The 15,315-nt window shown below is 45.2% G+C and overlaps 1 protein-coding gene across 2 annotated transcripts in view; it reads left to right on the top strand.

The window, feature by feature from the left end:
• PSMD9 (proteasome 26S subunit, non-ATPase 9) overlaps positions 1 to 15,315 on the top strand; it is an 88,562-nt gene that overhangs the window by 20,606 nt on the left and 52,641 nt on the right. Inside the window, exon 2 of one of the 2 annotated variants that reach the window (XM_086942982.1) lies at positions 12,700 to 12,802. In XM_086942982.1, coding sequence (XP_086799108.1) covers positions 12,700 to 12,802 — 103 coding nt within the window. The remainder of the gene's footprint in view (positions 1 to 12,699; positions 12,803 to 15,315) is intronic. The other variant, XM_086942983.1, reaches the window with a different exon arrangement.

Raw genomic sequence — 15,315 nt, 5'->3', positions numbered from 1 at the left:
GTGTGTGACCTATAACAATCCTTCCCTCTTTCCAATTGCTAGGCAAACAGCTACAACCACTTTTAAGCTTCCGGGAAGAGTTGCAGCTACTGGATCTATTGTAGCAGAGAAATAAACGTCAGGCAGCGTTACCTCACAATACTTTTGGATGAACACAGATAAGGCACACCCTTCTTTTTCATGATAAAGCAAGTATAATTATTTTTCTTAATCGGGCATTCCACGATTGAGTGTGCTATAAAGATTTTCTCTGAGCTTTTAGAAGACTGTCATACACTCACCATCAAATGGTACCAGATCCTCTGTCACTGCGAGTAAGCTTCAGTTAAGGCTTCAGTCAGGGAAACATTTGGGATCCACAGACAGTAGCCAATCATTCCAAAACATCCTCATTTCCCTCTGGTGGGTGAAGAATTCATATACAGGATTTCTGAATTGAATTCTTTGGACACTTCCTTTGCCCCTTTCTCAATGTGATCGACAAGATAAATGACTACTTTTTTTTGCAATACTTCATCTTTGTAGATAAGACCTTATGACCATTGTCAGAAAGATAGTTCAAGAGCGCAATTGTATCAAACTTGCAATACTCTTTTGCCTTTGCCACTAAAAGGTCATCCATGTAGTGGACTAGCACTGAGTTACAATGTAGATGCAAACCTTCCATATTTCTCTTAGCAATCTGGCTAAAGATCTAGGAATCAAAATGCTAAATATTGACTATCCTCATGTACGTGAATAGAGAAGTATCATTCCACATCCGGAGGAATTTGAAATAATCAGGATTTCAGTACCATTGGACAACATGGGGCTGCAATTTTGTTAATCTTTCTAAGGTCTTGAACTACCCTCTGTCCTCTGGTGTTTTTTTTTAATGCCCATCACAGGTGAGTTGCAAGGACTACCAAGCACCTTTTGTAAAATACCCTGCTCTAGCATCTTTTCAAGGACTCACTTCATTACGTCTTCTGCTTCTCACAAGTTTGCACAGATTCGTTCTGGGATAGAAAGTGTCTTGTTTGACCTGTATTCCGTACTAATATATCAATCGTATTTCTTTACCTGTAAAATCCCATATGTCTCCTTCAACTGTGTGTCATAAATCAAGAGGCAAGTCATTTTTGTAGGACCGGGGAACAACCAAACTTTTGACTCTTGTGATCTATTTATTTTTTTATTTTTTTATTCACTGAATCTTTGTCTTGAGTTTTAGCTGCAACATCATTTGGTGTTTAGTAAATCAGTTAATTTATCTTGCAAAGCAAGTCTGTCAAGTGAATTAACAGAACTTGATTTTGCACATTTGTCATAGGGTCTGTTGGACTGAGGCAGCAAATTGTATCTGGTTTGCATTCTGCGGCACCTAGAGACAAATCATTTTGAATTCAATCTGGGGTCTGTCTACAGTCGCACTTCCAGTGCCAATTTTTCTGCAGAAATGGCACAGTGCTCTTCTTCAGCAAGTTGATGTTCACATTCGTCCCAGAATTGTTCAGACTTTCTGCCTGTACCATTAGCTTGCATTTGCGCCATATCGCTCTGTGTTCCCACTCCTCGAATAACTTACATCCCAGTCACATAAGAATTTTCATGCAACACAAAATCCATATCTAAATTTGTTGCCTGATTTCTAGCATTTCTCTGAATCTGCTTCGCCTAGGCAATCATCAACTTCTCCTTAACTTTTTCTGCTTAACATCAAAACAGTCACTACAATATTTGGCATCCTTGAGTATCTCATTGATACCTTTTTAATCTGCACATTACACTCCGCTTAATATTTGAACTAAGTTCAGGTCGCAAACCTAAACAAATGCAAGCACAAATCTTCTAATGCCGTCTCTTTCTGGCTGTTCAACTCTGCTATACTTATTTTAAATCCACGAGTCTTACATAATGCACATGCACTGACTCTTTCGGCTGTTGTGAGACTGTCATTATTTTTACCCCTTTCATCTCTTTCACCTTTCTTTTTCAAATGTTCTAGCACTTTCATGTATTTTTCTATAACTAATTCAGTTGGAGTATTAGGTTCTCGGTCGCTCCTGTGCTGGCCAGGCAGAAGCCACTTTACATTCCGCCCACAAATCTTTAGTAACAACAAATTAAAACAGTGTCTCCAGACCTGCACAAAGCACATTCGAAAGGGTCGCTATCTGTGTACCACTTGTCTAGTCCCTCTATCAGCCTTAGAAAATGTTCTGTAAAAGCATAAAGATCATCTCTTGTCCAAGGAATATACACAAAGTTCCCTCCATGTACTTCTCGGGAAGGAAACAATCGCCGATTCTGATTCAGTCTCACTGATGAAGTTGTTCCCTTTCTTCCTTGTATCAATGTATTTCTTTTCAGATTTATCGTTCTTCTACCGCTTGTCCCTTTATATACTCAAATCACCGACTTTTGGTACGTTCAATTAAGCCTTCAATATAAGCTTGCAGAGTCATTGGACCCGTGCCAATCAAGTAGGCCCTGTTGAGAAGACTTATGTTGCAAAGTACTGAAGTAAAGCTGTATTTTGCTGAAGTCTTGGCTTCACCACACAAGATTATGAGATCATACAATGTGGACCAGTAATCTTTGCGCATGACCTGAGCCTACTATACTAGGAACCATTATTCCAGGGAACTGCATCCCAGAGTGACATCAGCTCATTGCACAGTGATACTTTGTTCACTATTACTACTGACATAGTACTTCTGATGAGATTATTCCTGGCATAGTATTCCTTAGTAATTTTAGCACCGATTTGCAATTATAACCTAATGTTACTCACATAAATTAATTCTCCTTCAATTATATTGAGGACTGAGGCTCTTCCTCCAAATAAAGTTCAATGGCAGCTGTCCTATGGTTGTTTCTGATGATTTATTATCCGCAAGATTCCCTTATTTATGTGCGAATGTGCTCACTGTAAATGGCCAAACTCTACCATATCACATTGTTGTTACATATGTAGCCCATTGGGCTTCAAAATGCTTCAGGTGTTCACATTTTTACCAAAAAAGTTTTATGCAAACTGCATCACACCCCCTTTCCAGGACTCATAAAAGCACACACTCCTACTTATAGAGGTTTGTTTATTTGCTAGACTCATTTGTTTTGTAACACTACAGTTTTTATGACCCCCTCATAGTTTTGAATATCTGACATCAAGGCCAGCACTCTCACTCTTAATTGTTCCAGCACCACTGGTAGCATGGAGGCTTTTGAAAGATTACATATTTGCAGAAGTACGTCCTCTCATTTATGGCACTCTTTGCATGCTGCTCAGGTTAATGTACGTTCATTGTGTTGTCCCAGTGAGGATGTGTCTCTTGTGGCTACAACACATGAATGCAGCCACATGCAAGCCCACTTGTAACCTGCCTTCCTTTATGCTGCAAGTACACCCTCATTTATAGAGAGTGTGGGGGAGGGCTGCAAGTTATCGATGCTGCATAGGGATGCCGTCTTGGGATACAGATCGCAATTCTTGAGAGGCCTTCAGTGATGACAGACTACTGCACACCAGTAGGACAAAAAAAAGCTTTTGTGGATCTCCTCACAGCAGCACTCCGCTATGGCTTCTGCCCTCCATCTGATCACCCATTAGGTTGCAGGAGGGAAGATGACTCCGTGCAGGAAAGCCCACAAAGTGGTCCTTTGGGGGGTCTGGTTGCTACCCTGGCCGTGGCCACTGAGGTACCTCAGCACACACCAAAAAGTGTGGCATCAAGAAAGAAAATGGAGGAAGCTCTACTTTACCTGCACTGCCCGAGTCCCCACACAACATGCTCATTAAAGGAGAGGAGCAGCGAAGCGCCAAAAGTGGCACAAACATTTTAAAAGGTGACCAAGTCACTAGGTGAGTGAATCAATTGTGAAACCAGAAACGGGGATCTAAGGGTTAATGCAGTAACATATCTGGCATCATAGAAGACGGCAGGGCATGGACAATGGCAGGGACAGGCAGGATTACAGAAGACTGGAAGAGCTTGTGGTTAGCAGAAGGAATCCACTGGAGGACTCTGTAGCTAAGGCAGCAGCCCTTTGAGCCAGGTCTGGTGACCTGCCATCTCTACGGGTGACGTGACCTAAGCTTGATGAGAAGAAACTGGGGAACAGCCAGATGAATTGGTACCCAGGAATGCCAGCATCAGGGGGGTCATGTAATCTATGGATAAGCCAAACCCAGAAGAAGTTTGTAGAAGCAGAGCAGGCGGAGACAACAAACAGTCTGGTGACGTCCTGTGTGTAGAGGCAGAACAGCAGGGACCACCAACTGGCTGGTGACGCAAACGGAGTCCTGTCAGCCATGACAACAGAACTTTTCATCATCCCAGAAATGCCTGCACTAAGATACGCTTCTCCACCCCCAAAAACTACCAGCAGCTGCACTATGCTAAAGGAACCGGAATAACCACTGCAAACCACCTTGTGAAATCTTCCTGCCACCTATAATGCAGCAGCCTGCAACTAGAGGCAGAGAAAGAGTTGGTTACAGCGTGGAGCCAGCAGTGTCAGAATGGGAGCCGTAAGTCGTGGCAAGTGGGCCTGTCAGGATCTGTAATAGTCATTGCCTTGAAAGTTCGCTTGAGTCCAGGTTTCTCAAAGTTCTAGTAAATTACAAAAGATTGCAGTCTAGTTAATATCTCACATTAACTTTGGGGGCAGTAAATCATTAGGAAAAGCCCAGGTTCCCCAGACTTGACATAGAAGTACGAGAGTGGTTGGAGGTCAGCAAAACCACACAGATGAGTTGAAGAAGAGTAAAAAAAAAACAAAGAAAAACTCATCTGAGGCGGGCTAGAGACAGTGCATACCCACCTTAAACGTGGCTGCAGATGGGACATAGTGCCTTCAAACTGTGGGGAAGATCATACTAAAGGAGCTGTGCCCAGCTACAAACTGAGGACAAGGGGGAAAGGGCTAGCATGGCATAGGAGTTTATTAAGGACAACAATACTTTGTGAGCATAATGCAGGCAGCAAAAGCAACAAAACATGATAAAGAAGCACCTGATGGAAAGTGTGGAGGGGGTTACTAGTGTACAAAGGGGAACAGGTTCCTGAAACTAGGGCAAGCGTATTCAACAGGAGGACATATATAGAGGAGCAAGCAGATGAGGACCAACCAACTGAAGGCAATGAACGGCAGAGAAGCACCTGTAGCAAGAATGCAAAGGAGAATAGAGACCAAGTGCTAGGAGGGAGAAGGTTCTGACATCTGTAGCCAGCACGGCGGCAACAGGATCTGGCAGAAAAAGCACCAGCAAGAACAGCAGTGGTAGGCCAATAAGCAAGTATGCAGAATCTAGGCAAAGAAGCAGTTCAATATGGGGCTCTGGGGTAGGGGCTCAGACACACACCCCTTATAATGCATGCAGAGAGCACCCCCAATTCTGGGTTAGCTTGGCAGGATGTGGGGAACCCATTAAGAGCAGTCAGCAACACAAGCAATGCATAAGCACGCAATGCACCATTCAGCAAACTTCTTCACCACAACAGCACTCATTATCAATGGAAGTGTGCATGCAGCCACTTTCAGCACCGGTAGCACAGAGACACACACGCGACCCAATACGTGTGTTGGGGGCCAATCTGAGCCCAAGCGGGTTGGTGACTAACCCAGTTTTGAGTGAGCAACAGTTCTTATGTCAAGGCATCCCCAGGGCAGGCCTACCTGATTACTAAATAAACAGGTCTATCTAGCCACCTCCCTTTGGCGGAAAAAGACACATTTGGAGAAAAGAAGTAATTTACATATTTTTCCTGTTAAGAGATACAATTAGAGGGCATAGACATAGTGACTATTTACAAGAAAGATGAGGACAAGAGGCCCTGAAAAGAGCAGAACATTGACAAGTAGATCAGTGCCTTTAGAATCGATGCATATGTGAATGTAGAAACGTTTCTGCAGCTCACCGCTGATTTGTGGCTCTGAGTGTCAGGAATACGCTCCACAGGATCCGGTTGTAGCTCAAAGGGGTCCACCTCCCAATGTTACCAACTCCCTGACTTGTATGTACAGGGAATTCGAACCATTAGGCGAGAGAAAAAACAGGGAAGGGTAAGGGACTGCTGGGATGTTAGGCTCTGAAAGATATAAACATATAAAAGAATATTAATCAAAGCATATGTCATATACTCTATTCTCATCAATTCTCGCTATGGGGATGATGTATAAGAAAGGATGGAAACACACCTTCAACTGTGAACCAACTATCCAACAGCAGCAGATCAGAAAACAAACAAAAGCATAAGCCCAAATCCACGAAACACAAGAAGAAAGGATTACGTCTTTGTAAACCATATAAAGGGCTTGGATAACTCTCCTAAACGTGACCTGGAGTAGTTAGTTGCTAGAACAAAACCTGGACAGTTCTCTTCCTTGTATTCACAATATATTGCGATCTCATATACCATGAAAGAAAGCTTCTGTAACACACTTCAATCCAAACACATACGGTAGAACGTAGCTACACTACTGAACTCCGCTGTGCACAAAAATAGGTGGGAATGTCCATAAACGGTAACGCGTGGCAGACTACACACAGTCCTCCGTCTTTTCCGGAAACCAATAGTCTTTCTCACAGTAGCATGTAGTAGCCACCACGATGCTCTGTGTAATCCCAAATATTCACAAGTGACTAAATCGGTAACGTGTGGTCCGTTGACTCACTACGTTCCGCTTAGTGACCTTAGCGCAGCCGCGCAGGAGGGACACCAATCCCGGACGAAACCAGCCGGTCACCACGAGGCTGAAATGGTAGCGCGTGGTCGGATGACACACAGCGCTCCGCGTCATGCAGCAGGGGCAGCCGCGCCCAAGACACACCAGACACAGAAGCAGTACCTGCCAGGAGAAGGTGCGGCCTCACCGACAGCACCACGACATCGAGGAAGAGCGAACCGCTTGCTCTTGAGAAAACCAGCAAAGCAGGAAACACAGAATAACGCGCATGCTCAGAAGCGCGAGAAGTCAAGAAATACCCCGTTGGGCTAGGGGCTCACAGGAGTTGTAGTCCAACCCTAGGTAGGCGCGGTGAGAGGACTCCTGACAGTAGATCCCCCTTCTCAGCGCCTCCTAGGACCGGGCCTGGCGGGATACCTTGCATGGAAGCGTCTCACAGCAGCAGGAGCATGCACGTTGTCACAGGGCTCCCACGAATCATCCTCTGCCGAATACCCTTTCCATGCCACTAGATACCACAAAACACCCCGCTTCCACTTGGAGTCCCGTATGCATTTCACCTCATATTCCTCACCACCATCAACGATGACCGGAGGGGCGGCCCTACGAACAGGTGAAAAAGCAGGCTTCAGAAAGCTAACATGAAAAACAGGGTGAATACGAAGTCTAATAGGCAATAACTGAGGTCCTCTATCAGACACTATGACCTCAGGCACCCCATGCAACCGGATGACTTCAGAGAGAAGCAGTTGCGCTGTTTGCCCTGCCGTTGGAAGATTGACACAAGGAATGAAGTGGCCTAGTTTAGTTAAACTGTCAACCACTACCAGAATTGCGATTTTGCCTTGGTCAGGTGGTAGACCTGTTACGAAGTACAGGCCGAGGGTTTGCCAAGGTTTTCGAGGGGTTGGCATGACCATAAGATTCCTTTTCTTCTTACCACTGGTGTTCTTGGAGCGTGCACAGATCTCGCTTTGGGATACCCATAAGGTAACATCCTTCTTCTGGGTTGGCCACCAGAAATGTCTCAAACAGAAGCACAGTTTTCAGGATACCCTGGTGTCCAGCCAATGGAGACATATGACACCACTGGAACGCCTCCTTCTGTAAATCAGCGGAGGGCAAAAACAACTGATTGTTCACAAAAGGCAACCCATGTCTTATGCGTCTTGTACTATCCTTGGCAGCCCAGGCAACCCAGAGAGCCAGCGGCTTAGTGTTCCTTACTTTTTCTATGAAGGTTTCAGCACTAAGGACACATATCACTCTTGAGGGCTCAACTATGGATTCCTTAGCATGCGTTACTGAAGGGTCCCCCTCCTCCTGCCTGGACAGAGCATCTGCTTTCCGGTTCTTGCTTCCTGGTCGGAAGGTTATGACAAAGTTATACTCTGCGAAGAACAACATCCATTGCATTTGTCTTTGGGTAAGATGTCTAGCTGTCTTCATGTACTGGAGATTGCGATGGTCTGAGTACACAGTAACGGGGTATTCTGCACCCCAAAGATATTGCCTCCATTCCTGAAAAGCTCTTTTTACAGCCAGCAGCTCCTTTTCAGAGATGGTATAGTTCTTTTCGGCAGGATTAAGTTTCTTGGAAAGGTAGGCCACTGGGTGTAACTGACATGTCTCTGGGTCTCTTTGTTACAGTATGGCTCCTATAGCCTCATCGGAAGCATCGGCCTCAACGATGAAGGAAAGCTCTGGTTTAGGATGGGCCAGAACGGGAGCAGAAGTGAATGCTTTCTTCAGACACACAAAGGAAGCATCAGCTTCCGGGGACCATTGAAAAACCACTCCTTTTCTAAGCATACGAGTCAAAGGCACTGCCAACTGTGAAAAACCCACTATAAAGCGTCTATAGTAATTTGCAAAACCCAAAAAGCTTTGGACCTTTTTCACATTCTTGGGCGTAGGCCATTCTTGTACTGATAATACCTTACGGTCAGACATGCGTAACCCTTCAGGGTGGAGCATTACCCACAGAAACTCAACAGATGCAACTCCAAACTCGCACTTGCTTAACTTGCAGTAACGCTTGTGTTCCCTCAATTTCTGAAGTACTAGAATAACATGATCTGTGTGTGCATGTACCTCATCAGAATAGATCAGGATGTCATCGATCTACACCACTACGCATACATCAATGAGCTCTCGCAGGACATCATTCAGAAAAAACTGAAATGCGGCAGGGGCATTGCAGAGTCCAAAAGGCATCACCAAATACTCGTACAAGCTGTAGTGGGTTTTGAAAGCTGTTTTCCACTCTTCCCCTGCGCTGACACAAACCAAATGGTAAGCACCTCGCAAATAGAGTCTTGTATAAATCTTAGCTGTGCGAACCTGGTCCAGTAAAACAGTAATCAGGGGGAGTGGATACCGATTACGGATTGTAATCTTATTTAGCCTACGATAATCCACACACGCCCTCAGATCACCATTCGCCTTTGAGATAAAAAACAAAGAGGAAGCTGAAGGTGAGCGGGACGGTCATATGAAACCTATGTGTACATAGTGTTCTAAGTATTCCTTCAGGTACTTGGTTTCAGGTACGGATAGGGCATATCCCCTACATTTAGGAACCACAGCTCCATCCACCAGATCAATACAACAATCGTATTCTCTGTGTGGAGGGAGATGTTCTGCCATGATTTCACTAAACACATCCTGATAATCTTGATAGCACGGAGGCAGAACCACCTCTTGCTCGGCTGCAGTCGCTACGCAATACGAGTTCAACAATGCTACCACTTGTGTGTCTTGATTTGCTATAACATGATCCTGACATTTTGGATCCAGGAATTGCAATGTTTTTTTCTCTCCATTGTACCAAGGGATTGTGATTGCTTAGCCAGGGCATCCCCAGAATCACCTCGTACTGTGGTGCTTCAATAATGTTCAGTTTTATCTCTTCTCTATGTGTACCCCCATTCACTGGTATCGATAGGGACAGTAGTTCTGTCTGTTCAGTAATGAGGCCTGACGTAAGAGGTTTACCATCCACCGCCCATACTTCCTCAGGGCGGTCCCTACGCACTCTATGCAATTTCAATGTAGTTACCAACCCACTATCCACAAAATTCCCAGTCTCACCGGAATCCACCATGACCATCACTTGATGTATCTGATCCTGTCTTTCGAGAGTCATAGGAAGCAATATATGGGACTCATGATCCTTTATATCGGAGGCGGTAAGAGAAGGGACTTTCCAGATGTTCTCCTCCCTTATACCAGGGATGGGATCTTCGGGTACTACTTATGATACCGCCACCTTTTTACTCCTTGCCCAGGTTCCTGAGTTTTTTGGTTTCGCAGGCCATTCTTTAACGTAATGTCCCTTTTTCCCACAGTACATACACAGGCCCAGGACTCTACGGCTCTCCCTTTCTGCTCTAGATAAAGGTGCCCTTACTGCCCCTATTTCCATGGGTTCACTGCCAAGTTCTGGAGGGTTGCAGCCCATAAGCAGCAGGGCGGTCCCCTGAGAGTCCTTCTGTAGATCTAGAAGTGAACTGAAGAGTTGTTCAGAAATCTGAGGGTCCTAACTTTATACCTGGTGCCAGATTTAAAGTGGAAGAAACTTCTAGAGTTTTTCCACCACAGATTTCCTGCCTACATGCCTTGGTCCCAGGCTGTCTGCAGTCACAATTGGTTAGTGTGAAGATCTTTGTGTGTGAGCTGAGGCAGTGTCTTTGAAGTGCAAGTAGGGCTGTGCCCAGCTCCTTCCTCGTCCAGCTTCGATGGCCCATCCTGCCAACACCCATTCCCCATATTGTGTGGTTGTCTGGAAGGAATATACAAAAGCCAACTGCACCTGGTCATGTGTCTGGCTATTGGCACCAAACAGTTAGGACAAGAAAGTGTTTACTTTCTTAAAGTGGTCATTTTCACATTTGTAACTTAAAATCTGACTTTACCATTAAATAGAATTTTACATCCCAATTCTATAGACACTAAACATGTAATTCTACCTGCTTCCAAACAAACGGTATCACTTAATAAATCTAATAAGGTAACCTATTGTTAACTTGTGAGAGAAGTTGGCCTCACAGCAGTGAAGAACAAAAGTGGATGTTTTTTACTACTAGTACGTGTAAAAACGTAAAAGTACATGTCCTACTTTTTAAATACAATGCACCCTGCCCTAGAGGGTGTTTTTGGCCTACCCTAGCCGTCACATATATTTATTAAAAGGGGAGTTTTGGGCTTGGCAAGAGGGTTCTTTTGCCAAGTGCATTGGCTGTTTCAAGCTGCACACTGGCTGCAATTGCAGGCCTGAGACACGTTTTAAAAGGCTACATAGGTGAGTGACACAAAAAGTGCTGCAGGCCCACTAATAGCATTTCATTTATAGGCCCTAGGTACAAGTAGTACCACTTTATTATGGACTTTTAAGCAAGTTAAATGTGTTATTTGGGTGTAAGCCAATTTTACCATGTATAAAGGAGAGAGCGCAAACACATTAAGCACTGATTAGCAGTGCACAGAGCTCCAAGGCCAACAAAACTTAATTCCGCAAATAAGGAGAGGTGAAGGAAAAGTGTTTCAGGGTGACCCTGCAGGGAGGGCCAAATCTAACATCCGCTAAAACCCAACCCCCCCCCCCCCCCCACCCCTTCCTGGGGTGACCCCCAGAAGGAACTGGGCTAATACCCTTTGATTGATCACTTTTCCTTCTCCGAAGAGGAGTCCGTAAATTACAGACTTAGTCAGAAAATATGCACAGTTTCCTACGAATCAGTTTACGGTCACTTCACACTAAGAGCTTCCATCTGTTATGTTATGCTTTCAATTTGCAGATTATACTATTTTGAGAAATACTTGTGCAAAATTATATGCACATTTTGAGTGTCTCTGTACATTCCTGGAATAGGCACTTCATAAACCATACCTTAAGGGGGTGGCAAGCTATACTAGTTATGAATTTTTGGTTGTGGAGGACCCAGGACAGACCAAGGTGGTGGTCTGGTATGCAAATTTAACTAGCCCAGAGCATCCTTGGGAATACCGTTGCACAGGTAGGGCAATGGGTCCAACATGTAGATCAGAATTCCTAGACCTAAAACTGGACTGTACCAGAGGCATGTCAAGAATCTCATAAGACAAGGTAGTGGCCTAAAGAATGACTTAAAGCAGATGAAAGGTACGAGTTTCAAGTTTCAAAAGGGTAATCCTATTCACAAAACACAGCACTCACAGTCCAGACCGCCTACTGTCTAGCTACATGACACGCATGGTAGCGAGTACTCCTGACGGGGTGAGCCCGGGACCCACACCCAAGACAGATCTAAAAGATTATTGCTTGATCATAATACTCGCTGTGAATAAACCTTGACAGGGCACTTGTGAGCGAACTTTGAAATGTTAATTGTTAAACTGTGGAGCGGACTCCCCAATGTGTTTGTTGGTTCTGATGAAGTTGTTATGAGATTACGCATAAAGAATTGGCAGTTGGCTTGGAGTACCTGTGTTGCCCTTTTCGGCATCCACAGGCTACGTACCTCCACTTCACCTCTAGGGTCTCGCTGGAATAGTCCTAAACTGTTACTGAGTTCCTGGTGTGCAGACCTCATAGAAAGAGGGCCAATAAACCCATGCCTGGTTTGGGAAGATTCTCGAATTGTCTGTGGTTTGAAAACCAATCTGGTGTCTCAATCTACAGTGAAGCACTAGTCTAGTATCTTTTTAACTAAATCACAGGTTTAACCAATATCCGGAAGCTGTTGCAGCATCTAACTAGACTTCAGTAGTCTGTGATCTGGCATAACCAAACCACACTCCAATGCAGATCTTTCTAGCTTCGACAGTGGTGTGGTGTGGGATGCTTGGAAATGCCAGTTGGATATTTTAACCTCGCCCTTTCACCCAGGTAAGTCAATAGCCTAGAATGGCATGTATCATTGTAAAACAAGGAACCCACACTGTGTTGCCCAAGAACTGAGCCTCTTTATTTTGGCAAGAGATGGAACTGAAGACGTGTTGCAGTATAACCTGTAGTAACCATGCATTATTTCTTTACCACAGCAGAAATCTGTTGGCTTAACTGGAACTTTGGTGGACAATGACGGGTACCCGAGAGCCGATATTGACATTTATCAAGTCCGTACAGCAAGGCATGACATTGCATGTAAGCAAATCTTTCAGGATCCGTAAAGTTACCTTTGATTTCTCTATAAGACATATTTTCCTGCTAGTGCAGAAGCAACCCATTGAAAGCAAACGGTACATGATGTGTGTGTTTTGGCTTGGCTGCTGGCTGTGCATTATTGTTGTAGTATCTCGTAGTATATAGCGGTTTGAACAGAAACCTCTTTTCAAATGATAATTGTTTTGGGAGTGTAAATGTTGATTTATTTTTGTATTATTTGTTTCTTTTTTATCTTCCTTCTTTGAAAGCCGGTGTCTTAATGATCTATGACCTACAGTTCTGTGACACCAATCAAAGAGAGGTGCACAGTCTTGTAACTGGGTATACGATATAGTTTTTGCCCTAGGTGAGGGGGTCCAATAGGAATGATGTGAGGCTACAGCAGATGCAGTTCTGAAAGTATTTCCATGACTACTGCTGTATTCTTGGTGCCCTATTCCAACAAGCTTTGGCAAAGTTGGTAGGTATCCCCTTTAAGACCTATCAGCTTTGCATTAGTTCTAATCCTGCTATTTAGCAGCCCTAATGCTGTGCAGCATGGCTTTAAAAAGAGAAAAATAAGCCAATAACATGAATGGCTGTGTCAATTTGTAGACGGATACACGCACCAAGAATGTGTGCCTGCAAAAAGCCGCAAGCGCTTTTTTTTTGTTTTGTTTGCCAATCCTAGTTAGATCCCTAGCCAAAAAGAAAAAAACCCAGTAGAGTAGGTGAAGGAAGCAACGCGGAGAGTGCTTGGTGGGCAGAAACGCAGTGGGTTGGGGAAGCAACAGGACTGGTATTGGTGAGATGGAAAATGTGGGTTCTAAGTGAAAGGCGATGGTTGGAAAGCTACAAGTTTGGCGGATTTGTTAACATAATTTTTAGAAGTTTTGACATTCATAGAATTAATTTATAGTTCATAAAATCGGATTTATTATGAGCAACCAGTTACACATTACATTTCCATCAATGTATGTTGTAATAGGACTTGGGAATGAGCCCATACCGTTTTACACCTGAGTTTCTAACTCTCCACCTCTGCAGTCCAAAACAACCTGAAGCAGTTTTTGTATTTCTGTGTATTGGTCAGGAAGGTTCCACAATCGGCGAAGGGCTCCATTATTCAGTACCAAGCTATAGAGACATTTAGTAATGGCAGACTTACTGGTTCCTGGTTTGCTTGCCTACTCCAATGCATTTCAGTGTCTCCCGTTTAAAATATGCCAGTTAATGCACATCAGGGTGTAGGTCCTAAAAAAAGAAAAACGTGGCTTAATTAGCATACGAAATTCACTGAGCAATGCTCGGTGTGCATTTACTTGTCTGTGGACACAAATCGGTGGATGTTTTAGACCGTAAGCAAACTGGCATTTAAAGCATGCTCCGCAGATTTCTAAACATGTAATCATTTGCATAGTATGAGCAAATTATCAATCAATCAATCATAACACTTGTATAGCGCACTACTCACCCGGAAGGGTCTCAAGGCGCTTGGGGGAGGGGGTCTGCTACTGGTCTTGAGTTGTCTCCTGAAGGCAAGATGGTCCTGGGTCAGCCGAAGGTGGATGGGGAGGGAGTTCCATGTCTTGGCCGCTAGGTAGGAGAAGGATCTGCCTCTGGCGGTTGCTCTTCGGATGCGTGGTACGGCGGCGAGGGCGAGGCTGGTGGACCGTAGCTGGCGGGTGGGCTTGTATAAGGTCAGGCGGTCGTTGAGGTACTTTGGGCCCAGGTCGTGGAGAGACTTGTGTGCGTGGGTGAGGAGCCTGAACGTGATCCTCTTGTTGACGGGGAGCCAGTGCAGGTTCCTCAGGTGGCCGGAGATGTGGCTGCGTCGGGGGATGTCCAGGATGAGTCGGGCGGAGGCGTTCTGGATGCGTTGGAGTCTTCTCTGTAGCTTGGCTGTGGTTCCGGCGTAGAGGGTGTTTCCGTAGTCCAATCGGCTGGTGACGAGGGCCTGGGTCACCGTCTTCCTGGTTTCGGTTGGGATCCATCGGAAGATCTTGCGAAGCATTCGTAGGGTGTGAAAGAATGATGAGGAGACTGCGTTGACTTGTCTAGTCATCGAGAGGGAGAAGTCCAGGATGAAGCCCAGGTTGCGTGCGTGGTCTGTTGGCTTGGGGGCGGTGCCCAGGGCTGGGGGCCACCAGGAGTCGTCCCAGGCGGAGGGTGATGGTCCCAGGATGAGTACTTCCGTCTTGTCTGAGTTCAGTTTCAGGCGGCTGTCCTTCATCCACTCGGCGATGTCTTTCATCCCTTCGTGTAGGCTGGTTCGGGCGGTGTCGGGGTCTCTGGTGAGGGAGAGGATCAGCTGTGTGTCGTCGGCGTAGGAGATGATGTTGAGGTTGTGTTGGCGTGCGATGTCGGCAAGAGGTCTCATGTAGACGTTGAAGAGGGTGGGGCTGAGTGATGAGCCTTGCGAAACGCCGCAGATGACTTTGGTGGCCTCGGATCGAAACGGGGGGAGGCGGACTCTGTTCTTCCGGCGAGGAACGAGACTATCCACTCCAGTG

The sequence above is a fragment of the Lissotriton vulgaris genome, chromosome 11 (assembly GCF_964263255.1).
Source record: "Lissotriton vulgaris chromosome 11, aLisVul1.2, whole genome shotgun sequence".
NCBI lineage: Eukaryota > Metazoa > Chordata > Amphibia > Caudata > Salamandridae > Lissotriton > Lissotriton vulgaris.
This window is presented reverse-complemented; position numbering and strand designations above follow the sequence as displayed.